This window comes from Phasianus colchicus, chromosome Z (assembly GCF_987193195.1).
Source record: "Phasianus colchicus chromosome Z, bPhaCol1.hap1.1, whole genome shotgun sequence".
Lineage (NCBI taxonomy): Eukaryota > Metazoa > Chordata > Aves > Galliformes > Phasianidae > Phasianus > Phasianus colchicus.
In genome coordinates, this window is record NC_143476.1 from 37005371 (window position 1) to 37031617 (window position 26247).

The following is a 26247-nucleotide window of genomic DNA, read 5'->3' on the forward strand; positions in this document are numbered from 1 at the left end:
ACTTAGACAATACACTTTGATTGGTAGATTTCAAACAACACTGGTAGAAGAGATTGTTTAATTGTATTTTCTTCTGTTGTTAAGCACTTCTGGTATTATGTTTGGATGGGCTCCAGTTGCAACACAAGTTTCCAAATGAAGCATGGGTGGATGCAACTTAATGTGCAAAGGCCTGCTTTGATCTTACATAAGATGAAACCAGTTATATTAGAAGAGACATATGAACTTCTATCTGTTTCCTTAATAGGAATTAAAACTGCTTCTCCCATGCTAGTACCAGACTGTGAATAGGACAAAGTGCTACAAAAGGGCAGAGACACTTGAAATGACAGCATTATATAATCAACTGCCAGAAATCCGTGAGTGCTTTCTTTTGATAGAGCCATAGTGAACTGATCCAACAACAGCTGGCTGGCTAAGGTGTGGCACACGTCCCTTGAGGCAATTGTGTTAAGTCCAGTTACTCAAAACACAGCGTTTAGAAGTATAATCCACCGTGACAGCTGTGCAAAACTAAGGGCACAGCTCCAGGGTGATGTGGACAATGTGGTGGTTAAGAAGACTCCAGAGATTCCAGAGTTAAGTCTTCCTAGAAAATTAAGACTTTTGGATTTGTTTGGTCTAAAACAGACCCCCTGCTCCCAGTATGAATGCTAACAAAATAAGATACTGCCTTAGAGCAGCAGCAAGCTTGGGATACTACTACATCATAGAATCATAGAATCCCAACACCCAAACAGCCTGCCACCAAGGCAGTACAGGGAGAGTGTCCATGCTGAAAGGACACTGCCCCTGCTATCAGACAGCAGCTGACACGTCCACAAATAGCAGCAATAAAACAGATGGAGGGAAAAGCTGTGGGATAGCAGAGAGAAACAGCATTGCTCTGCACAAGGGAACCACTAAGTGATTACCCCAATTCTGCTTGTGGTGAGTATATGCTGACAGTTTATCAGACGGTCAGATTCCAGGTTTCAGCACTTAATTCTATCTGTGCTCATTTAAACCTGTCCAGATGAGGCTGATAACGTGGGCAGAAAGCACAGCTTTTGGCCTGTATTTCTACTCTGAAGATGAGACATGATTTAAAGGGAGGCTCTCATGGATGCTTCTGATTTCCTTTTGAACATCCAATGTTTGGTATCTGGACAAGATCATGTTATACTGTAACCTATGTCCTAGGTATCAGGGAGAAGGAAGATTAGTGTTTTATCACCTGCAATGAAACCAGTCTCAGGATTCATTAAAAGTATTATCAGAAGCAGGAAGCACAGCAACAGTGTACAGTAAGTATTTTTTTTTTTTCCATCAGAAGGATATTTGCTATCCTGCAGCATTTAATTTTACTGTAGAAAAGACAGCATTTCCCATTCTTAAAATGGGAGATACAGCTAAGAGTGGAAATGTTTCACTGCTACTGGTAAATACCTGAATCCCAGAGGCAGCTTCTTTGTTAACTTCCTTTGTCTGTGCCCTCAGTGTATTGATATTAATTAAAACCCTCTTTCAGGCAAACACACAACACCACCCTGATAAAATTTAGCCTTTATTTCAACTCATAGCTTCGAGAATCACATTGCCAAAACATGTCTTAAACTGAAAAAGAGCATGCATCTTCAGCCAGTTCTTTCTCTGTTAATAATGGAATACAGCCACTGTCGAAGAGATGCTTTGCACAGCTCTGCATTATGTTGTCAGGTCAGCAGGGCAGGCAAAAATCAAAGCAAGGGAAGAATTCAGAACACATCAGACACCTCTAATTGCTAATGAAAGAGGTAGTACCAGCCTCATCCCCCAAGAGGGCCATTAAAACTGCTTCTGGGTTGGATCAGTGATGAGTATTCTGAGTTTCCTCACATTCATGCACTTATTGATGATGTGAGTTCAAAGCACTGGTCTCATTCTTGTGTCCTCACTGCTTTTCAGGAGCAGCGCCCTCCTGGTCTCAATTTAACCCCTGGTAGGAGAAGCATGGCACCTCGAAGTATCCAAAAATAGCACATGCCTTTCAGCTACTACGTTAACACCACATCCTGCGTCATTGTGGCTTAAAGATTTCTGTATAAATAGCTTTTGAAACCACAAAAAAAGAACACTGTCATACCACACTGAAGGTTGCTCAATCCATGTGTTTCTGGGGATGCGACTGCATTAACCTCTGGCAAACTGCTTGCTTCAGTGTCCCCATAAAAGACTGCAGATTTTGGCTATGATAAAAAGAATAACAACGATGAAAAAAAATAGCACAAGGTCTTCTCTTTCATTTCATTCATTCCCACCTACTCCTGAAAGAGAAACTATATTGTGTCAGAATGTGCAAACTTTCCATGGCACAATTGATCTGGTACCTAGCCACCTTCGTCCAGACAGATAAAGGTCCTTTAAATTCAATCCCTATCTGCCCAGGGAGGAAGGAGGAGGTAAGTCTGTCCTTTTTTAAAGTGAACACTAATCCCAGATGTGTAAGCATGCAGGCCACATCACTGGGTGTCAGGAGCAGAACATACTCATGAAAAAATCTGCTCCATGCTTGGAAATTCTGAGACTGAAAGAAGAACATAAAAAAGCAAACATGTAGTGCTCACTGGCATGGCCAAGCACATGTCCAATAGACTGAACTCAGGCACACAGGAATTACATTTTATTGAAATACCAGAGCATCAACACTAAGCGTTTCTCCTACAGCACAAACCTGAAATAGTGCCTGCAGGATCATTCAGAAGTTTTGATTCAGCAGTGCTCACATTTTGACTCACAGAGTCATAAAACAGTTTGAGTTGGAAGGGACGCTTTAAGGCCATCTAGTCCAATTCCTCTGCTATGAACAGGGATACCTACAGGGATACCTACAGGGACATCAGGTGCTCAGAGCTGGATCCAGCCTGACCACGCATGTCTGCACGGATAGGGCATCCACCATCTCTCTGGGCAACCTATGCCAGTGCTTATATCTGATTGCTTTGGGATGGCCACACTGATGTATGAGTTTGCAAGACTTCTGCAGTTCTTCATAGCAGATAGTTGTGCATCTAAAGCATATGGGAAGCAGCATGGGTTAAATGGGAGACCTTCAAGGCCCTCTGCTCAGGAATTTTATGGGGAAAAAAAAAAAAAAGAAATTAATTAGTATACTGTAAGCAAATTGCCTGCAAAACCTTTCTACTCAGCAAAGTAACCGCATCCAAGAAGTACTTCTGGTGTTCTACGTGAAACAAACAGCTTTTTTTCTTCTCCAGATAAGAAGAAAAAGCTTGAACCATTCAGTAATATGCTAAAGGAAGCCAATCAGAGCTGACCTCATTTTCTTTCAAAATGTGTCACAATAAAAAGAAGTACTAAGGAACATTTGCCAGAACGTGAACACAGGAGAGGGTTGAGCAGGGGTGCCCTGCTGCAGCTCTGATCAGCCTTGTGGACATGGTGGAAGGCTCCCGGTGGCCCTGACCCTGGCTGCCTTCTCACCATGAGCTGTTTCCTTCCTGTGCTGAGTATTCAGAAGCAGAAACTTGCTGACCAAATCATTCTTTGCTACAACTCTTAGCTAACTTATACTGGGAGCGTTTATATTTAAAGTGACCTCCACAGCACTGAGCACCATGTCCAATTCACGTACATGCCCTTCAGCCTCCAGCAATGGAAATAACCTAATGTGAGCCCCCTCCACCTCCACTGCAGAACGACTCAACCTTCAGGGGAGCTACGAAATGATTAAACATTTTCGGATGTTTCTGTCACTGATATCTCTCGTGCTGGTTCAGGAAGTTTCTGAACCTATCTCTAACCCTAAAAACCCTCTTCTAACAGCTCTTTAAAGTGCTGGCAACGTGCCTGACTTTTCTTAGCACTTTGCATTTTTTTTCTTTTTCCTGGAGCGCTGAAGATAGAGGTCTTTAAACAATGAAAATATACTTCTAAGTATGCAGACTTTTTTCTTTCTTTTTTTTTTTTTTAATGGTCAGTCCATGTCATGGAGGTAGCGGAGATGGATTCAAGATGTTGATCACATTCCTTATTATCACAGATTTACAAGGCACATGCAACATCAAGTATGTTTAGCTTTGTAGGCAATATTAGTGCCTTTTCCACACATAATAATAGGACTGCTTTCTTAATAACAAAAAACCTAAGCATCAGAAGCCATCTTCTCATGTTTACTTTTTGTTTGCTGTGGTTTCTGTTGAAGAGGTATTCAACAAATTGCTACATCCAGCAGACATTCCTCTTTCCTATTAGCAAGCAATAGCAGCACAAAGATGTCAGAGCTTCTCTAACAAAATTTTTGGCAAATATAACATTTTCTGTTATCCTTTCAGTTAATTTTGGGGAAATTTCCACTCAGCAATGAAATATGCAAAGGAGACATCTCATAACTGACACCTTGCAAGATCTGATCTGCTGTACAAATTGAAGGCAATGTGTTCACCAGGGAGAGAATTGCAAGCAGAGGGTAGAAACTAGCTATGATGGACCCCAAGTACCGATGGTCCATAGGCAATATATCTGAAGACAGATGTTTTGAGCTACCACTCACCTACTCAGAAGGTGGTCCTCCCACCCAGGTAGTGCTCCCCTACAGATGGAGAGATAAACCCACATTTGGCTTGTGAAATTAAGATCCATATTCATAAAAGAAATTTAAGAGGTTAAATCCTCAGTGCATGCTCCTGAACAGTTTGTTCAGATCTACTCATTGTTTAAATAAATCTGTTTTTAATACACACTGAATAAAACATGAGGTAGAATGCCAGTGGCAATGTAAAACACAAGAAATGAAGAATTCCCCCTGAAAACATGAAAACCTCATGAGAAACAGCACCCATCACTAAAGTATGCTCTGTAATGTGTTTAAAAAGTCTCATTTCTTGTGTGCACATGGCTTAATCCAGAGCTTACATGCCTGTGTGGTGGAGCAGCGCAGTGTATCCGGAAGCCTTTTGCTCTCCCTGAATAGCATATGGCAGTATCTGATGTGTGCACACACTGAAAGCCCAAATGTTCTCCTCAGCTAGAAATGCAAAGTTAATTATTTTCAGCTAATTATCTGGTTTGTCTAAATGGACTCCTCCTTACTCCACATGGAAAGAAGCTGAATTTTTCTGTTCTTCAAAACCAGCACAAGGGATCCATCCAGGGGGTCTTTGACAGTCTTGAGGAGTGGGCCCTCAGGAACCTACTGAGGTTCAACAAGGCCACGTGCAAGGCCATGTGGTTGGGGGCAATTCCAGATATGAGTAGAGAATGGGATAAGAATTCACTGAGAGCAGCCCTGCCAGAAAGGATATTAGGGTATGGACATGGATATGAGTGGGCTGGGTGGGCTTACAGGTCCTTTTCAACCCAAGTCATTCTGTGATATTCAGTGGCAACTCTCTTCATGCATCTTTGGCTGAACAGCCAAAGATTAATGCTGATTATCCTTAATGGGGGCTGTTTTAACCTACATGGCCTATATAAGGCATATATATACATAGCCTATCAGCTAATACACATTCCCTTCATTTTCACCTTTTCAAAACACAAAATAACAATATGAAGGATGATGAGCTGCAGCAAACTCTGCTCTTGATGGGAAGTGGATCCAAGTCAGAATAGCGCCTGTGGCTCAGAGAGGGCAGGTGAAAGGCCAGCTCACTACACTACTACATTCCCTGCTCCACTACACTACGTAACAGGTACTTATATTTGAATAGTAACTAAAAAAATCATCAGCTCTTTAAGGAACAATGAATACATTCCACTGTTCCATACTACAAAAGAAAGCTTTGTTGAAATAGATGCATAAACCTTCATAAACACATCACACAGCTCCTAGAAACTATGCCATGCATTGTAAGAAACACCAATTTATTCTCAGCCTGCATTGCAGATGGCTTCTGGAAGCCAGGCTGATGACATTCTTTCAAAGGTAACTTCCTTGGCTTTGAGGTTTTACACCTGTCCCCGTGCAAACCTCCTTCACACCAATACTCACACCTGCCATAAAGGGGCACTTAGAAGTTTAATATGCAGTCAGTGCAGTTATCAAATGGATACTGAGGCTTTATGATGGCATGTGCTCAGAGGCTGCAGCAGAAGAGCACTGACCAAGCAAGCCTTTCACTATTTTAAATTACATGTAAACACTCACTATAAATAGACTTAGATGTCAAATCATATGCTTCCAGTGAAGCTGTAGGAACACACATGAAAGCATAACACTGAAGTACCCCAAATGCACACTGTGACCTCTCTAATTTCTTCACAGGTTGAAAAGAAGTAATTTCTTGTTCTTGCATGGAGGCTGGAACAGCTGAACATCTCAGCCAGAACACTACATACATGCACCTCCTGCCCTAAAGTGGAAGAGCTTGCAGTCTCCTCAAATGCTCTCTTCTGCTCCTCCAAGGAGTGGGACGGGCAAAGTTTCCAAGTTACAAATGGTTAATGTGAGTTCAGAAAGTTTAAAAGGTAGTTTAGATAACAACTACAAGCAATACACAGCAGTTCCTTTTGTGTGCAGTGAGATGCAAACAAGAGCTGCTGCATAGGGAACGCTGGATAACATCAGTACAAAACAGAAAGAACCTTTTGATTCAGAAATTGGAGAATCAAATATCCCTGTACATTGCTATTGCTTCAGAAATCACCCATCAGAAAATAAAAATACGATATTTTTTGTAAGATTAAAAGGGAAAAAATAGTCCTAATGTGTTTTGGTTTTGTTCTAACTTTTTTTTTGCTTGGGCATACACACAACAAAGGCAGGGGATCTCCTGGGATAAAAGTTGGTTTGCACTGAATGCATCTGCATGGGAGCAGTCCCAAATCCTCATGTTTAGAGCATTCAAACCTTAACTGAAGAATCAGGAGAGACACACAACTCCCATACTCCAATCATCAGCCACAAGAAGAGCTGCAAAAAGAGGAACCAAGGCAGAAACCACAAACAACAAAACACACTCTATTAAAACCTCCACAACCACATAAACATGCAAAAGAATGCTGTGTCACTGCCTATGCTGGGCAGTACTGCTGTGTTGGTCAAGTTCTTTGCATCCTGGTTATGCACTGGGGATGCAACAGCATTGATTTTTAGACTGGTGCAGCTATCTTGCATGTTACTCACTGCCTCCAAAGCAGTCACCTTTCTGTTTTCAGAAAAGCAACAGAAAAGCCATGCTTTGGCTCCCTCAGAAAACCTCTTCATAGCCCTTTTCCCAGTTAACTGAGAGAAAGGGCTGCCTTCCACATCACTTAAGGTGGTGATTCCTTATTATCCATTGGAAGAAATATATTTCCCCAATAAATGTTTGTAAGCTGGAGCTTGGTATCTCACTACTTAAAGTACCCACCCAAATAAATGGGTATGCTAGCAAATTTTTAAATGTAGCCCACCTGTGTCAAACACAGACCTTGCAGCTGATGATTAATAAGGACAACAATATTGGCTTTGTAATAATGTTATCAGTCCCTCTTTGTTTCTTATCCTGCTGCCAGCTGAGGAGAGAAATCAAAACCCAGGCTGTTCTTCAGCTGCTCACTTTGACTGAAATGAAATGGTTCTCTGGTAACTATGCAGATGCTCTTTTGCACAGCTCTTGGGAGTTGGTTGATACATGTGCAGGGATTGGCAAGTGACAGTGAGTCCCCAGCGCTGGTACAACTGCATCACATCTTGTGAGCAGGGTGTGCAGTGCCCTCTCCTCTAAAAGGAGTTGGATGCAATTATGGTAGAAAATGTGTCATTAAATAGCTTTATTTTGATTAACAACGGTTAACAACTTTAAAAAAACAACCCCATGCAACTCAAGACATCCAGTTACATATCTAAAACCACTCTGCATCTTTTTTTTATTTTTTAAGTATCCTTTCTTTTCCTTTTATGGACTGAAATTTCATTTTTAGTTTGTTTAACGGAAGAGTGCAGCAACTGTTCTACAAATACACAATAGATTTATACAGCTTTTTTTCTTTCTATACACACAGCTTCTGCTGGGAAAAATTCAAGTCTTTGTTACTCCTTATACTTCTAGAAAAGCAGAAAGTGGGCACATAGAGGCAACTTCAAACAAGGGGAGAAGAGATTTATCAATACCATATGTAAGAAAGACTTCTTCCTGTTGCTACAGCAGTATCAGAAAATAGGAAACAGCTCCCAGAACTGCTTTTAGGTGAACAAGGGAGGCACTGAGTCCAAGGTGATAGGAAACAATTTCCATGAAAAGGAGATAAATACGTCAGCTTGGCAACTTTGCTCTTGTAACAGCGAAATTATCTCCCTCTCCTTCAGAGAACACTTCCTCTCTCACAAAAGGAGATATTTAAAAAAACTAAATGGTCCTTGCAAACCCACAGTTATATTTGCAAATGCATACTAAGATACAAAGTCATTTGTTGATGCAGAAAGACCCAGGGAGACATACCTTAGTCCAACACAACAAAGACCAACCGTCATGCTCCTCCTCAATTCCCTCACTGAGTTACTGGAAGTCTGGTTCTGTTGATTTGGTTGTTCCAAATAACCCTCTAGGCTTTCAACACCAGCATCCAAAGGTTACTGCTCCAGCACACTGCAGCAGATGCCCTCTGAACACGAAGTACCCACTTATGGAAGGTTTCTGAGTTTGAGCACCTCATTATTGAGCACAGCCTCCCACCACCGACAGCACTTCAGAGTGGAAAAGAAACGCATCAGACTTAACAAGTGATATCATCACTTCTAAAGCCCTTCCATACCAGCTCAGAGCCCTTTTATCTGCTCTCCAGGTTTTCCTCCAAGCTTGCACTCATCATGCTTTTTGACCTTTCTCCCTGTGCCAGCAATCAAAATAAACAAGAGTAAATTCTGAGGGAAGCCAGGCTCCGAATGGGTTTAGGATTTCTGACAGAGCAACTATGGGGAGTGGAGAGGAAGAGGAGGGACAAGTAAATGCCCAGACCCAGGCCAACACCACGCTCACCACCAGCATGTCATGGCCCAAGCCATGATGCAGCAGGCATGATCACCTGCTTTTCTGCAAGCACCCGCATTTTCCAACATCATCTGACAGACAGAGGGCTTTTTTTCTTTTTTAGGCTGAGCCAAGTGGAAGGGTTCCAGCATGAAGGGCTCTAGAATGAGACCTGCAGACAGCATGAGGATTTTCTGCTGTTGTCATTACTTTCAGCATTAAAGAAGTGCAACAAGTGTGCAAGTGCATGACTGAACCTTACTCATAGAAAGGCTGAAAACATAAATTAAAAAAGCAGACTTTCGTCTGAAACAAAAAAACACATGTGCATCCGTGAGCTCAGTGATGGCATCCACAGCTCTATGAAACAGGAAGCTGTCCTCCTAGTAACTCCAGAAACAGAAGCGCTCCGATCACATTTGTCATTCACTTTCAGCTTCAAAATGCATGCATTGACAAAAAAAACAGACCTTCTCCTTTAACACATTTCCCATGTGGAGACTGCAAGCAGGGGGGCACAAAGGCTGTTGTCTGAAGGCTGCAATCACTACCCACCAGCCAGGAAGAGGGCAGATGATGCATCTTAGATGTCTCCACATGCATTCCTACTGGAAACAATTATATATTTTGATGTTACGAGCCATTAGAACTACAGAGACAGGAATAATTTCAGACAGAAAATTCTATTTTTCTATTTTCAGGACCCAGAGTTCTTGCTCCTGCAGCCTGTGTGGAACGAAGCAACATGCCAGCATCACCCTTCTCCTCTCCCACAAAACAGCCTCTTGTTCAAAATGTTTTCCACTGCTCCAAACAAACAGTCGTTCAGTGCCTTGCTGAGTACAGTTTTGCAATGTGACAAGTTAACAGCTGGCATTTTTGTGCACACAGCCCTAAGCTGAGGCCTAGCTGTAAATTTGGCCTTGCTCTCTTGGCTTAGCACTTCAGCAGTTTCCACCGATACACAAATGCCATCCCGCAAATGAAAATGCAAGCCAGTGGCCAGACTTGTACTGTATACTCCAGATCTCTGCACACTGCAAAATGATGTACTCTAAGCCTGACTGTCACCTCTTCTAGAGGACAGATTCCCATCTTCTGTTCCAAAAATGCAGCAGGAGAAGTCTGAGATCAGAAGGCTTTCTTAGCTGTGTGCTGGGCTGTTACAAGCGTATCTACTTAGACACACTGACTACCTGCTTTTTTATTGATCACAACTTCTAACTTCAGCTTTTTTTCAGGTTGCTGAGAGTTCTGACTTAAAACAAATGCCTCACAGGCACGCGTCCATCTCAGCCCCTTCAGAGAGGCCCAGGCTGATGGCTGCGGTCATGGCTGCAGCACTGCTAAGTGGAATTACGGCAGCAGAGAGAGCACGATGGTGCTGACTCATTCTGGTTTAGCGCGCATTTTCACTACGTGAATTTAACTCTGGAGCCAGCGGTTTGTTACTTCACCTGGACTCAAGGGAAAAGGTTGTTTTCTGCTGACTGGGGATAAGGGTGTGACTTCCAAATGCTACTATTCATAATAAAGATAAAAAAACAATTCCTTTGGCCTTGTAGAGAAGAAAACCTATTTCTGAAATTTATTTTTAAAGACTTTTTGAAACATGAAACAACCAATGCAAGCAATTACAAGACTTTCTGTTTCACTTTTATTTTTAAATAAAAATGTAACCTTGAACTACTCAAGTTTTATCTCTCTCTGGCCATTCTTAGAGGAACCCAGAGAGTTCTCGTTTGCCCCTCAAGTTTATTTCTTCCCTGAAGGGTACTAAATTACAGTGAAGTCAGGGGAAAGACTTTTATTAAAGTCTCATTTCCATCGTGTGTAAAGGAATGGATTTACTAGAGCGATTTTTCCCCCTCAAAAAAAAAAAATAAATAAATAAAACCACATTCCCGCCTTGGGAAATGATGGAAGTTCCTCAAAGCACAGTTTCAAAGGATCCCAAATGCAAATAAATAGTACTTATTCTTAACTGAGGGGGGAAAGAAGGGGAAAAGTTTCAAATGGTTTCCCTAGGGTGAAATGATGAATTACAAGGGGATACCTGGAATACTTTAGAGAAAAGACGGTTACCAAGGACATATCCGCTTTAGCTGAGAATGTAATAAATTCAATTGTGAGAGTCAGTGAAGAAATTAAAACATTATTAACTAAACTTGTAACACACCCCATCAGGCTCCAGGTTCAGAGAAAGAGCTGCCTGCTTCCAAGGCACCAAACAATTCTCCTTTAGGAGAGAGAGCTTGCACAGGCTTGTTTTGAAAAAGGAAGGTAGTCAGGAGGTTTATCGCACAAAGAAACAGTCCACAGTGTAATTTCTACATGCCACGTTTCTTTATTCTTTCTCTTTTCTGTACCCTCACCTGCCTCACCTCTCAGCAGCTGAGAATTCATTTGGTTTGGGGCTATAGGTGTGATTTGATAAGATCAGCTGGACTACATTTGCAGGAGTAAATACAGCAGTAAAACTGATCAGCAAATGTGACTTGTTAAGTGTCAGAGAGCACAAAGAATACTGCTCTTTCTAGCAGCATAGAAAAAGCAAGAAAGCAAGAAAAAAACATCAAGTACAAATTACTACATAATGATGTATGCATTGTAACTTCGCAAGTTTTCACACTTCCATTATTTCAACTGAGAGCAGAAACCCATCCCTCTGATTTTTAATTAGATCTTTATAAAAAGTATTCGTCCTTTTTTTTTCAAACTGCAGTATCGAGTCAATACAGCAAGAGAACTACATCAAGAAAATAAGAATACAGACACTTACATGTAAGAAGTAGTAACCTGCTTTTGTTATAGATAATAAACAGCATGAAAATTTTATTCTTTGTTGGTATTAAATCAGAGTAACTTCACAGTTACACAGTGCAACAAATAGCAATAATCTAAAGACTGCTATTTTTCCTCACCTACGTGCAAGATGAAGGTACACTTTTTTTTTTTTTTTTTTTTTTTTTTTTTTAATTCCAACATCAAAATATCATTAGGACAGAAAAGAAAAAAAGGATAATATGTAATAACAATTTTTGAAACCATCTGCACCACAACTGTATGCACTACTTTCCTTAAAGGAAGCTTCAGAGGAGCAATCATAACTGCTCTTCCATTGAGAAAAAAAGAAGAAGATCCAAGCTACCAAAAATCATAAAGGCCAAAATATGATATTAAAAATATTGCAGCATAATTTTAATGATTTCACTTCTTCATGCACATAGTTGGTGATACAGCTCGGAAGTACTGCAGCCATACTACAGCTTTGAAAGCACTTATTATAAATCTTCTATTCCTCCACATTCCCCATGCAATAGTAATAAGAATTAATCTTGTAAACTCCATGAGGGGCACTCCATTTAGACTACGGCCATCAGCCACAATTTCCCAGTTTACTTGACTGTGGGTTAAATTCACAGTTTATGCACTTTTAAAATATACTTATCTAAAGACACTGGGACTGTGCATAACTGCACTCTGTGTGTTACAACAGAAAGTCATTGATGCTCAGGCTCATATTGCCAGCGCCAGTCCCAGAGTTTATTGCCTTGTTTTTCCGCCAGGACTAAATCAATACACAAGCAACATTACTGTGATGCAGGGGTCAGTCTGGGTTGGTAACTCTGAATGAGACCCCGTGCTGGCCACAGGGTAACCTGGTATTTATGACTTCACACTCCCTCACTTTCAGAGAAGATGGGAAATGTCCTTATGCTGGCCAGACCTCATTACGCAACTCAGCTGTCCATGAAACACACAATGTTAGTGAAAAAAAAACCTGGATACTACTGTTTTCTCTGAACAGGGCCATCAATACTTTGTAGGAGGATGTGTTAAAGATGACAGGCTCATGGCCAGCTGAAAAATGCTGCTGAAGATTGTCTCTCTCTTCCTGCCAGCACAACTCCTCAAAGAGAAGATGGAGAAGTCAAGCTGTCCCCTTCCTGTCGCAGAGCTCAGAGTTCAACCTCAGCCTCTCTGAAGCATCCTTTTATCAGCTGCATATGCTACCAGAGCTGATGTTCACTTTGGACCATGACAGTAACCTTCCATGGGCAGGGAAGGTCCACTGAAAGTCAACTGAAGTCATGACCAAGTCCTGTCTAGACAATATCATCTTGATATCAACCCAGGACCACTTGGCAATGGGTGAAACATATTTAAGAAAGGTTAGGTGTATCAAAGCCTTAAGGTTCAGGAGCTAATGAAGATGGGCAATGCCTGTTAATCATCTGATGTTGCATGAGAGTTATGAATATAAAGGCATCCCTCTGGTGAAACTCAGAATGCTCTCATTCAGACTGTAGCACTAGTTCTTGTCCTTTTCATTTCCTACTGACAATTTACAAGTCATGCTGCATGAAGAACTATGCAGTAGTTATACTCCCGGGGAGGGAGTGGGGAAAGATGTAGAATGCATGCCAGGAGAGACAGCAATGATACTGAAAACATCTTTTAAAAACATACTCTCATAGATCTCCACAGTTTTGATCAGACAATCAGACAGACAGAAAGGTTAAGGTTATCAATATCGTATTTTATTTGCCTTGGTTGCCTGCCTACAGTATACTGAAACTTGGTGCATTAACCATAATTGTTGTTTGCAGCTTTATAACCCTATCTGGTACCAAACTGTGAAAGAAAAGCTACCAAAAAAAAAAAAAAAAAAAGTCTCTTGGTCCCTCATGCAATTCATAACTGTGGCAAAAAAAAAAAAAGGCAGAAAAAAAAGCTGTTACTGAGCAGTTCCACTCTTCCAGATGTTTATACTGAACTTCCAGATGTATTCCTTGCATTTATTGCTTCATTATAGAAAGGCAAGGGACTATCTTCAAACACAGTAAGACTCCTTTAAATCAAAACAGTTTAGACAAAAGGAACCTCCACTTTTTTTTATCTGTGCTCACATTAGTTTCCACATTTTGCAGATTAAATCACGTCCCTACAAGCAAAGAAGATAATCTTACAGTCAGTGAAGGCCCAAAGCATATTCTCAGTTTTCAGGAGCTTAAGGGGTGAGCAGCAAGGAATTCATTGTTTGCTCTGCCTCTGTCAGGGTGTAGCTGTGCTGCTCAGCCCAACAAGCATGCCTGGTTTTGGCCAAACACCACGGAGAAGTAAGGCTAACTGTATCTGACTATGGAAGAGTTGTTGCTATTATTACTTAAAATGTAGTTATAAAACTTCAATATCATTATCCCACTGACAGCAGTCTCCTACCCTGTCTCATGGAGAGCTACTGACTAATTACTGAGAAAGGACGGGCAAAACTGCTTCACAATTTTAAACATTCTGCAGGGGGACCACACACCAGTTTCAGGTTCGTGGGTTTTTTTTTTTAACCTTAATTATTTTTTTTGTACCATAATGGTGCCATGAGAAAGGCTCTCAGACAAAAACTACCATCTAGATACAGAAGATTGCCCAAAGATATGCACAGAAGAATAAGGAAGAGTTATTTACATTATGAAAACAGGAGCTGTAAGCAAGGCAGGAGACCATACAGTCTGATCAGCACTTGTGATCTCTGCTGATATTTACCCACAAAAATAGTTTTATAAAAACGTCTAAAAACACTTCACCTTTCATGTCTTCTTTCAGGTCATGGAAAACTAAAGCAGAGCTCTTTTTTTGGCCTGAAGTTCTGAGATTCATTGGTGGTGCCTTCTACCACAAAAAGCAGCTTAGAGTTGTCCTTAAAAATAAAACACAAAAATGGGGATGACAGAAGGGATGACGCCAGCTTTTGGCTATTGCATCCACTGTGTTTCTGCTTGTTCATTTGATGGCTTGTTTAAACGTAACACATGGTAGTGGTGAAATGCAAAGTGTCACTGAGCTGCAAGCCAAGCCAGATCCTGCTTTATGGCTGTGTGTGGTGTACAGATCAGTCCTGCCTTGGCCCCAGTGTGCAAGAAAAGGCACGCTCTGGAGAGAGAGCTTTATGTTCCTTCCTACATTCAAAGAATTTCAAAAGCTGCCTTGTTAGATGAAAAAAAAATGGCTTAACTATGAAATCATTTCCTTCTGTTTAAAATATTTCACTCAAGAGGAAAAAAAACCCTAAAACACAACAGAAAGCAAAAACAAAAGAGAGGGAAAAAAAAAAAAAAAAGGAAAGAAAGAAAGAGAGAAAGAAAAAGGGGAAAAAAAAACCCTGTTCTCTGCCTCTGATGTGTTCCTAGGACTCGGCACCCTGGGATGATGCTGGGTGCCAGACCCTGACTACTCTTGATGCACAGTTGGCCTCTTGTGCGCAGCCAGGGACACGGCGCTCAGTGCAAGAACTCTAACAAAGGTCCTAAAGCAAGGATGTGTGCGTTTCCACCTGCCAGCACGCACAGGTGTACCCAGCTCCCAGCCTCCCTCGCCTCCAAGGGTCCCACAGTGGGAATCGCTCCAGCTCCTTCCCCATTCAGCAGTGAGCAGAGCCTCTCACACACTGCAACACTGCCTTTCCTCTCTCTGCCTTCAGAAGAAGTTGGTGTCTGCCTTCAGTGTGATGTATTAGTCTCCTCTGCATTATTAAGGAAGGCAGAGGGGTCTTTTCCTTTCTGTTACAGAGGCTCACTGATGCAGGAAAAAGCAGAGGTCATGAGATAAACATTCAGCACACTGCTGCAAGCAGCCCTGGAGATCCACTCATCTTTACTGCCTTTGCCAAAGCAGTAACAAACTTTGCCCCTACAGCATTGCCTTTGGAAGGAGGTAATCGGGAAATACCACATTAGGGAATTCAATCTGTTGCTTGAGAAAACTGTAAACGAGATCTGCAAGCGGACTTCAAGCAGCACAAGAGCACCAGTACATCAGGGGTTGCTGCAGGTTTCATCCGAGCTCAGGCTTTACCTAGCAGCGCTTCCAACTGCTCAGAGCCAGAAAGCACAATTCCCTTGCAAGTGATTATTTGGAGATGTGGGACAGCACTCGTGCGCTGGTGGCAACTAACGAGCTTTTCTCATGGCTCAGCTGGTCATCTGCTAAATGTCCTGATATACAAACATTGAACCTCCACAGTCTCTGAGGTTGCCCCCATCTTCATCTTGCAGCTGTGCCTGAGAAACCTGAGAGCAAGGTGAAAGCATGGTTTTAATTGTTGGCTCTGTGACTGAACTCGTCCAAGCAAACCGCCTGGAGATTCATTTCTCTTCGAGATTTAATACAAGAACCCACTGTCTCTCGCTATAAATGGTGTCTTATGTAGATTAGTAGAGGTGCTACTGCAAAGCACAGCACTGAATTTAGGGAAAGGAAATAAGGCATTGTTCAAGTTTTATGGAAAACATTACATGCACTACCTGCAGTACTGATAAATTTTACTCAAAATAATCTAAATGTGGCATCAGAGATCTTGGTGAACTTTAGCAGCATTTAAACTCGAGTCACCTTGACTGAATGTTATTTAACCATGGGAGAACAGAGAAGGATGTAGTCACTACTTACACAGCCATCTATTTCCATATGTGCTTCATAATAACTACAGTTTGCTGTCTATTGAGTCACTTGTATTTATTTATTCCTGCAAGAATGTATTTTACTGATATCAGTGCTTACTATCCCCCAGTCGTGTTTTTAAAAGCCTGAAACAGTCCTTTTGCTCAGAGGAAATACTTCAGTGGTGTATGAACAACAATTAATTCAGAAGAGGAAACAAGGATCTATTTCCAAAAAAGAAGTCTGCAAAATCTAACTCTATTCTTTTTCATTTTCTTAACCTCATCTTGCCTTCTGTGAGGAGGGAGGTAGGGGCAGCTGTCCAAATCACGGGAGGTTTTACGCACTCCTACAGCCTCCCATGCAAAACACGAAGTTATTCTTTTCCTGAAGAATAAAACAGAACACTTAGGACTACCTTTTCAATAGGTAAACAAGTCAGTTGACTACACAGTTCATATTAAAAAAAAAATCACTAGGTGAGAAAACAGCATTTACATTTTTTAACTAAAATAAGAGTTGCTGCAGTGACTCAAAGTTGATGATAAAAGTCAACTATCTTCTTTGTGCAGGTAGTAAGTGCTAGAAATCAAAAGTCGCAGTGTAAAGCGACTGGAACTCAGGATGTCAAAGCAAAAATTCTGGCTAAGTTTAGGTCCTTGCAGACTTGGGGTCAGTTGCACTTATGGATAACTAGGCCAAGTTTACAACACAACAAGGGACTAGCATTGCAAGGGACCCATGTGCCATGCTGAAGCACCTCATGAGTAGGTACACAGCTGGGGACAGAGATAACTAGCACCATCCCTACCTGCCTGCAGCTCACCATCATCAGCTGCAACAAAGAACTGAAGGAACTGCCCGGATAATCATCAGGATGTGGTATCATCCAGGATATGCTTTTGCATAAGAAAGCAGAAAGCACAAAATCAAATCAAATACACTTGTCCAAGAAGACAGAAAACCTTTAAAGTGCATTGTGATATTTGCTTGATATTTCCTCATTTTCCAAGCCCTGAACCTTAGGGACCTCCAGAGAACTGTACCAATACCTCATGTGGTATCTTTCCCTATAAATAGAGGCAGGTACTCCAGATGTGCCAAACCATACAGCAAAGACCTGAGCATACTGTTCAGAAAGACTTGTTTAGCATGTGAAGTCACAGAATCACAGAATTGTAGGGGTTGGAAGGGACCTCAAGAGATCATTGAGTCCAGTCCCCCTGCTAAAGCAGGTACCCTTACAATAGGTCACTCAGGTGGGTCCAGGCAGGTCTTGGATATCTCTATAGAAGGAGACTATACAACCTCCCTGGGCAATGTGTTTCAGTGCTCCATTGTCCTTACCGTAAAGTTCTTCCACATGTTAGTATGGAACTTCCTGTGTTCACATTATAGGCCATTACTCCTTGTTGAGCATCCCTTCAATAAGAGCCTCTAGCTTCTTCTTTTACTTCAGACACAAAATACTACTCGAATACACACATCACTTTTAGGGTAGCAGAAAGGAAAAAAAGGTATTTAGTGTATGATGGAACTTCTTCATTTGGCATCTTCCCATGCCAATAGGTGAACAGTGCTGGGGACAAGCTGCTAGAAAAGGTTTCAAACTTGCATTGCTTCTAAAATCCCTTACTTATCAAGATCCTGTTATTTTCATCATTTTCATGTTACGTAACTGGATGACCACATCTGTATATCCTTTTTCATAAAAACTTGATAATACCCATACAGTAATGAATGCTGGGGCTTCTTATTGCCCCTACCTCTTCTATCATCTTCCAAATGACGCTGACCTCCCAGAAGCTGGACATGCATTACTGCAATCACCTGGTAAGAAACAGAGTGGGGGAGGTAGAGGGGACAAAGTAAAAACTTACCAAGCACAATGACCACAGTCTTCAGGAGGCTCATCATGGTGTCCCGATTCCTGCGAGGTCCAGAACTGTGTCTGGACATTCTCATAGTCCTTTGGCGGACGTACCCAAAGATATGAGCATATAGGACCACCATGACCACAAAAGTGACCAGGTTGAAAATAGCCCAGAAGACCAGGTAGGAGTCACTATAGAGCGGTGCCATGTTGGAGCAGTGAGTGATATCACAAATACAGTTCCATCCGACACTTGGTATGGCACCCATTACGATGGCCATAGTCCAGATAACAACAATTACGACCACCACTCGCCGGTTGCTCATCCGAGTATGTAGCTGCATGCGAAAGACTGTAATGTGCCGCTCGATAGCGATGGCCAACAGATTGGCCACAGAGGCTGTCAGGCTAGTGTCAATGAGACCCTGACGGAGAAGCCAGGTGCTTACAGTCAGTCTTCTAGTATTAGGTCCCGTGTTGAACATTAAGTAAAAGTAGGCCAGCCCTGCAAAAAAGTCCGCAGCAGCTAAGTTGGCCATTAAGTAATAAATAGGAAAGTGGAATCGGCGGTTGACATAAATAGCCACCATAACCAAGAGGTTGGCTAGCATGATGAAGATGCAGACGGTAATCCCCAAGCCCATTACGAGCTTGCTGACAGTGTTCCATTCAGTGGCTAGATATTTTCCACTCCGGTTATAAAAGAAGGCAATGGTTTCATTGTAGTAGCACTGTGGTTCGCTCATGGCTGTGGACTGAAAGAAGAGGGGGGGCGGGGAAAGAGAGAAAAAGAACGACATCAGAACTGAAAACATATGATTGCCTCCACAGACAAGGCATGCACAAGAGAGCAGGGAGAGGCACTGGAGTAAGAAAGGGAACACACTTTAGAACAAATTTACTTTTTCAGAACAAACAGCATTTCACAAATCACAAACTATTGCTCTGAGGAGTCTAGTAACTTCAACCAGATTAGAAGCAACTGGGAATACTTCATTCTGCTCTGGGAATGAGCTCAATTTCTGTCACAGCTGTAAATTACATAATAAACATTAGAGCTTCTGTCCAGGCAGACCTGCCGAAAAATTCACTTAGGGAGACAGGCATGCAATTCATAATTAAAAGAAGTTAACTCTGTTACAGAACACTTTGTTTATGTTATGAGTGCATAAAAGCATTGTTTGGCTGTAGCTGTGATATACGACACGTTCCTCAAAAAGGAAGACCTTAAAAAGGGAGAAAGGTTGCTGCACTTCCCAGGAGGTTTTAATTCACTCAGATCTCCATCAGGGACATTTCTTGTTGTTCTATTATAATCACTTACTCAAAGTGCAATTCCCAAAAGCCAAATCTCACAAAAAGAAACTTTCTGTACTAACACAGTGGATCCTTGTTTAGAGTGCTTTATCAGAAAGGACTCAAGGATGAAATGATAATAAAAAGAGAACCAATAAGAATGTCTCAGTCTGAAGAGACTCAGGAGACCTGTCTCTGGTTTTATTGCTGTCAAAACTCTACTCACTGAAATTCATTTTTATTTTTCTCAATGCAGAAACAGAGGAGTTTTAGCAAGAAAGCAGGTAGTACACCCAAACAAATAACAGATCAACATCAAAATGTAAGAATTTTTTTCCCATTAAAACATGCAAACAAAAAAACCCCAAGTTTTGGACTGCTCCCACCATTCTGATGGAAATGCTTCAAGTAACACAACTTTCAGGTTGAAGCTAAAAATGTACACAATTAGGAAAAAAAAAATAGTAACTGCACTCCGGTTAAAGTAGTATCTGATAAAAGATTTCCTCAGAACTACTCGAGGCTATTTCTCTTTGCTTTCATTTGCACCTATTTGTCAACACAACTAAGCAAATTCCAATGAAGCAATATACAAACCTTTCCACCCATAACCCAAATGCTTTACATAACAGCTAGATCTGTGCTACAGAAAAAGTTTTTTTTTTTTTAAATGATTTCAATTCTAACCTAAACATTGATCAGAAACATTTGCAAACCCAGGATAATTAAGAACTAGAGTAAACAGTATTTTCAGCACACTGACTATAAAACTTAAATTGCTCCTTTAGGATACATCAATTCGTAGGTTAAAAACCTTTCAACCTTAATTATTTAAGAATTTTTCGAAGTTCTCATATAGGATTTCTCCACTGCCCAGAAAAACTGATTTACAAGGCATACTTAACAAAGGGAGACTTAGCTACAAGACATCTGGCTTTAATTCTTTGCTTAAGGACTGTGTGGCAATAACAGGTCAAGTGTAAGAAGCCTTGAGGGAGGGAGGAAGTCATAGGAATGAATTAGTGGCCCTTATAAAAGCTTGCCAACATCTGCATTAATTATGTGGATGGCCTGTTTTTTGCCCTCTATAGAAGTATTTGGATGCAGTCTTATAATTTCAGTTGTAGAGGAGGTCAGGACTCCAAACTCTAGTGAATGTTTGTTATCCTAAATAAATTCTCTCTTTGTCCACGTGTTTATAGATCTAAATTCTTCTTGCAGCTGGCTGCTGCCCATACTTGACGATTTTCGCTCCGCTATTGCTCCTGCAGAGAGAGGCAAATAACACCTGGCAGAACAAATAATTCAAATGCAGAAAATTGAAACCTGGTAGATACTCCTTTCCTTTCTCCCTTGTTTCAATTTTATTTTGCATATGGGCTTAGACTTTGAAATACTGCCCTGATATTGTAGCACCCTCCCTGCTCTCCTTATATGAAACGTAAAACAAGACAGGGCTCACTGTAACAAGCACCAAGTGCAGTGCATTTGTCTCATTCACAGAATGCCAAGCCAGGGCTGAACAAGTGCAATGCACATAAAGTATGTAAAATGTTACAGACTGAGCCCTGTTAGGTTTGAAAACAGGACAGTGCCTAAATGACCCTGAGATAACAGCATGAGGCTTTTTTCTTCTCTCATTTTGAAGATGCAGTAATAAAATCCTCTGCTGGTGTAAAGGATTCTGAAAGAAGTTTTGTGTTCAGGCTGTGCTAATCTAAAACCTGGAATCCTCCTTTAAGTGCAATCTTTTCAGTCCCAGAGGAAAGAGTAGTGTATCAGGATCTTGGTTGTGCAGGTGCTTGCTTCTGAGATTTGAACTGGGAGCTGATTTGTGTCCACCAGCAGAGTTTCCAGGTGCTGTAACAAATGGTCCCATTTGTGAGAGTAATAAGAAACAGGTCGCTGGCCAAAATTCAGACAGGGGACTTCCAGACGATCAGCTTTCTCAGATGCCAGCAGATACCCTACAGGAAAGTTTTGACCTCACAGGTCACAAGCATATGGAGATCCCAAGGCATCCCATTTACGCATGACACTGCTGTCTGGAGGCAAAGGCTTGAGTAAAAGGAAATATAATGTACCCCTGAGTACTGAAAGTGTTAACATCCTACAACAGCACATGCAAGCAGGCAGATCCAGCCCCTCTCCTGTCCCTGCAGGAAAAGGGGCAGGGAAGTTTATATTTTAATTTCCTGAAGTTTCACTCAGTGTGTTTCATTGCCTGGGTAAGCCAGATGTGCAGTGCCCCGAGATTTACCTCATCCACTTAGTATATCTGAACAGAAGTTTAAAACAAACTGAGCTGTAAATTGCCTGTGTTAACTAAACCCTGAAGACACATCTGTGCAAGAAAACATCTGACTTATAAACCAACAAGATAGATAAAGGAAAATGGAGTAACAGCAGGCTGAAATCAAAGCCTTCTCTAACCATAAGAGGTTGATTTAATAGTCAAGACACAGTTGTCCCACGTCAAAGAACAAGAAAATCCTGAGTACATGGGGTTAAGTCTCTTAAAAACGCAAAACCGAGTCACAGCCACAACACAGTGCACACAGACCAGGAAGCTTGGCACTAGCACTTAATAAATAAAACTCACCCTGCTTCTACATCAGACACCTATTCAATTCCTGGTGAGAATTGGCACCTCCAGCCACCATCTGCTACATATGTCCCCACAGCTCCTCTCCTGTGGTGGTACACAGCTATATTACTAGGGTGGCAGTGGGAAGACAGAGAAGAAAAGTGACTTTATCTCCAGCGTTTGGTGCTTGATCCATTCTTCTACTTCCTTGGACCCTCCAGAATCGCTGAAGGAGTGGGGTAAGGAACTGGACCGAGGCATGGGGCAGTTTTGCCCACAGGATGTTCTTGGGTGAACATCTCATTGTCACCTTCTCCTCCTGCATAAGAGATTGGAGTGGAAAAGGCACTGGCTGCCCAGAGCAGAAAGGTGAGAAGGGAGCTTGGTGGTGAGTGGCAGCCCAAGTGGGGAGGGCTGTGCACCTGGGGATGGGTAGAGTGCAAGATACACTGAGTGATACTGTCTAAATGAAGTCAGCACCTTGTGTGTGAAGGACAGATGATCAGCTTATAAACCCCTGCAATCTGAGAGTTTGGTCCTTAACTCACTTAAAAGGAAAAACTCCCAAAGACTCCCCCCACCAAGAACGTGGGCACACTGATTTCTTGCTGAGAGAAAGAGAGCTGAACATTCTTAGAATACTAAGGTCTGACTTTTACAGAGTTTTTAAAACTTGGAAGCCACAAAAATGTTTCCATATCCAAGAGAACACTTTAAAATATTTTAACCCTTCCAAATGCAGTCTGCTTCTCTCCTTTCCCTTATACTGAATTAACTTTGACACACTGCTGTTTTCTTACCTAGAACACAATGAGAAGATGAAAAGCCAAATATCTGGCAAGGAAGCCTGAGGAAGATGACAGTTCTGCACAGAATGATATGCCAAGTGGAAGCCAGAAACCTCAAATTTGTAGAAGTCATTCAACTTGCATGCAATCTCCTTGAAGTTTATGAGACTCAGAGGAGACTCATCCTATACAGGATGAGCTTTTAATTCTGAGGTAGTTGCCCTTGGATCCCAAAAATAATATTTATCGTTCTCAGTGTTATCCAGAAATCCAGAAAACATTTCAGAGGAAAAGCAGAAATTGGAATGTTAGGTTAGTACTCCAAAATAGCAATGGGTGGCTTACAGCTCTACATTTAGAACAGCAAGCATTGACGAGAGAAGCAACAGCATGCTATAAATTTAGCTAAATACTCTGAAATTTACCAACATATCAGGAAGGCTAAAGCAGAAAAGCTTGGGGAAACTGCCAATTTCAAAATCCTCAAAAAGGGTATCAATTAAGAATATCTTTAAAGTAAGCATAGAAGAGTACATTTAGGAATAATTGAATAAATATATGAATAATTTCTCAAGCTGCAATTGCTAAAACAAGGACTTTATAAAAGTAAAATTGTAACAGATGAGAAAAAAGTCCAATTTGAAGAAAAATCTCTCCACTATCTAATGAAAAGCATAACCTATTGTTCAGAGTGCAGAGGAAACAAGAGGTTCGAAAGTAAAGGGATAAAGATAAATGTATTCCTTTAAGAATAAAAGTTGAATTTGAAAGGGGCCATTTACACAACATGTCAAAATCCAAGTACCTTGAGACAAGGGTAGTGATTCATCATAGCCTTATGCAATTATTTATATCTGTAAAACGAAGTATAATACACTAACACCAAGAGACAGTAGATCTTCACATACCCTTTCCAGAATAGCATTAATTGTTTGATAGACTGGAATAAAGCTTGTATGTTAGATTTAGTGGTTCAGACACAGCAAGCCACTTCCCCATTTCACTACAAACATTTTTCATTTCTCACAGCTGAAAAGGCAGGAAAAAATCAATCCCTTTGCATGGGAGTCCCTTTAATTCTGCTGTGACATGATTAAAAAAAACCCAAACAACCACATAGGCACTGTGGCAACATCTTAAGAATGTATTTGTAGTTGATTCTACTGCTGAGTTTCAGACCAAGTAGATCTTGCAAATTGAACTGAGAAATCCTTGGTTGTCTTGCAGCTTACACCTGAAAAGGGTAACCTAAACTACCTAAGCACACAGGGCACCAAAGAACCCCAGCAACACCGGAAAAAGAAGCAGTTTTGTTGCTGGAAGGTATAATTCACAAGTGACACAGATTCTGATGGAAGCTATGATTACAACAACCTCCACAGATAGACTATAAAACCAAGAAGGGTGTTGACTTTCCTTAGTGCTTATTCACTGTGATTACTACAAAATCAAGGTCAAAAATAGCTTTTGAGGACTAAAAAAACCAGAATGGGCAAGAGCTTGAAGTCCAGCAAAAGCTAAAAATTATTTTCCTCTGGAAGCTAACTAGCCAGTCTGAAATACCCAGACTCAATGGTATAACTTTTCAGGATAGATAAATGAGGAGTCATGCCACTCAGACGTGAATTCTCATTAATGCAGTGCAGTGATAGTGAGAAACACTTTTCCAACAGGCCCCCATATTGCTAACTCTCGATTCAAATTTCTGCTGCATGACAGAAGCATGCACATGCAAATACAACTCCTTTCACTGCACAGGGAGACTTAGGAAATTAAAAAGCTAACTGAACTGGAAAAAATATCCAGTAGAAGACAGAGAGTGAAGCCATTCCTCCAGCAACTTACCAAGTAATTCAGGCCCTGCTGAATCATTGTTCCTTTCCCACAGACCCAACTTTGTCAGATGAGCTGCATTCTTCCCAAGCCATACCTACACGTTCTGATGACTATTTTCCAACTCAGGACCACCTGATTCTGGGTGCAGTTCCACATCACCACATTCCCCCCTTCCATTAGCTGGATGGCTCGGGCATTGATTACTTGTTCCCAGACCACTCAGCACTTCTCTGCTGCCCTGATGCTGCCTTCCAAGCTCCTCTCAAAGGGAGAATATCACTACAATGCAGAGATACTGAAAAAATACACTAATTGGAAAGGCAGGATTGAGCATGTTTTGCAGAATGTTGAGTCTGAATGTTCCATGCACTCTACGTAATGGGTTTTTGCAAAGCTCTTTGAGTTTCACTCTTTTCTGGAGGAGCCTTCATGACTGCTCCCCCCTGTAAGGGGGAGCTCAGCAAGGCCTAGTACAGGCCAGTACCTCCTGGCACTGTGGGAAACACAGCAAGGTGATTACATTCCATCAACTAATATGCCGACTGGAATATACTGCCTCTCACACTTTTAAAATAGTCTGTGCTATGATATAGACCAGACTTCTTCAGTGTATCACCCAATGGCCTCCTGCCTAACTCTCCATTTGATCAACGCAGCTGACATCTGACCTGCTTAGTTATTCCTGCATCAAGGGCAGCTCAGGACAGGCCTACCCAGTCCCAGGAGAAAAGGGCTTTTGCTCTGTGTGATGCCTTAGAAGCCTTCAAAGTGGAACAAACCAGAGGGAAAACAGAACAAAACAAAACAGAACAAAACAAGAAACAAACTGAAACAAGCCTCCACAAAACCCATACCTCCAACATCCCAACTGAGTTCCCATGCATAATGAAACACAATGTGCATCCCTCAGGCCCAGTTTGGTGCTCTACAAGCCAAGCTGGGGGTGAGCTTTTGGCTCCAGCAGCTGAAAGACTGGTCTTTTATGCTGAAAAAATTCTGGAGGCTACTGAGGCTGTTTGCATCTCCAGGGCACACCTTCCATCACTCCTCACAGAGCAAACCAGTAATGCAAGCACCTGGGAGAGGTTAGCCTACAAGCAAAACCCTTATTCAGAATTATGTTAACGAGACCTGCACATTTCACTGTGGGCTGGAAACCAAGATTTCAAAATGGGAAGAAGATTGTCCTGCGTTTACTGCTGCAAATACATTTTTTTTTTCTTCTTGAAATATACATTGGATAGTTTGGGTTTCTTTTGATGCACTCTTGTGAAATGTATAAACACAATACAGAAGAATCTTTCTAGCTCAGGGCTCTGGCCTAGGAATAGGTTCCCTATCAGGAACATGTCCATACTGTACTAAGAAGCTTTATTGGTCAATTTTGAACAAATTGGAATTGTACTTTAAACACCAGATTATTTCATTTACATATCATTCTTTGGCACAGATAGCTTAAATAGCGGCACAGATAGCTCTTCATCTCTAATTTCAACA

At 41.4% G+C, this 26247-nt stretch overlaps 1 protein-coding gene across 3 annotated transcripts in view; it reads right to left on the minus strand.

Moving 5' to 3' along the window:
• Nucleotides 1-26247, minus strand: part of LPAR1 (lysophosphatidic acid receptor 1) — a 65770-nt gene that overhangs the window by 10922 nt on the left and 28601 nt on the right. For all 3 annotated transcript variants that reach the window (XM_090130496.1, XM_031608350.2, XM_090130497.1), the window contains exon 3: nt 18251-18998. In XM_090130496.1, the coding sequence (XP_089986622.1) occupies nt 18251-18998 (748 nt within the window). The remainder of the gene's footprint in view (nt 1-18250; nt 18999-26247) is intronic.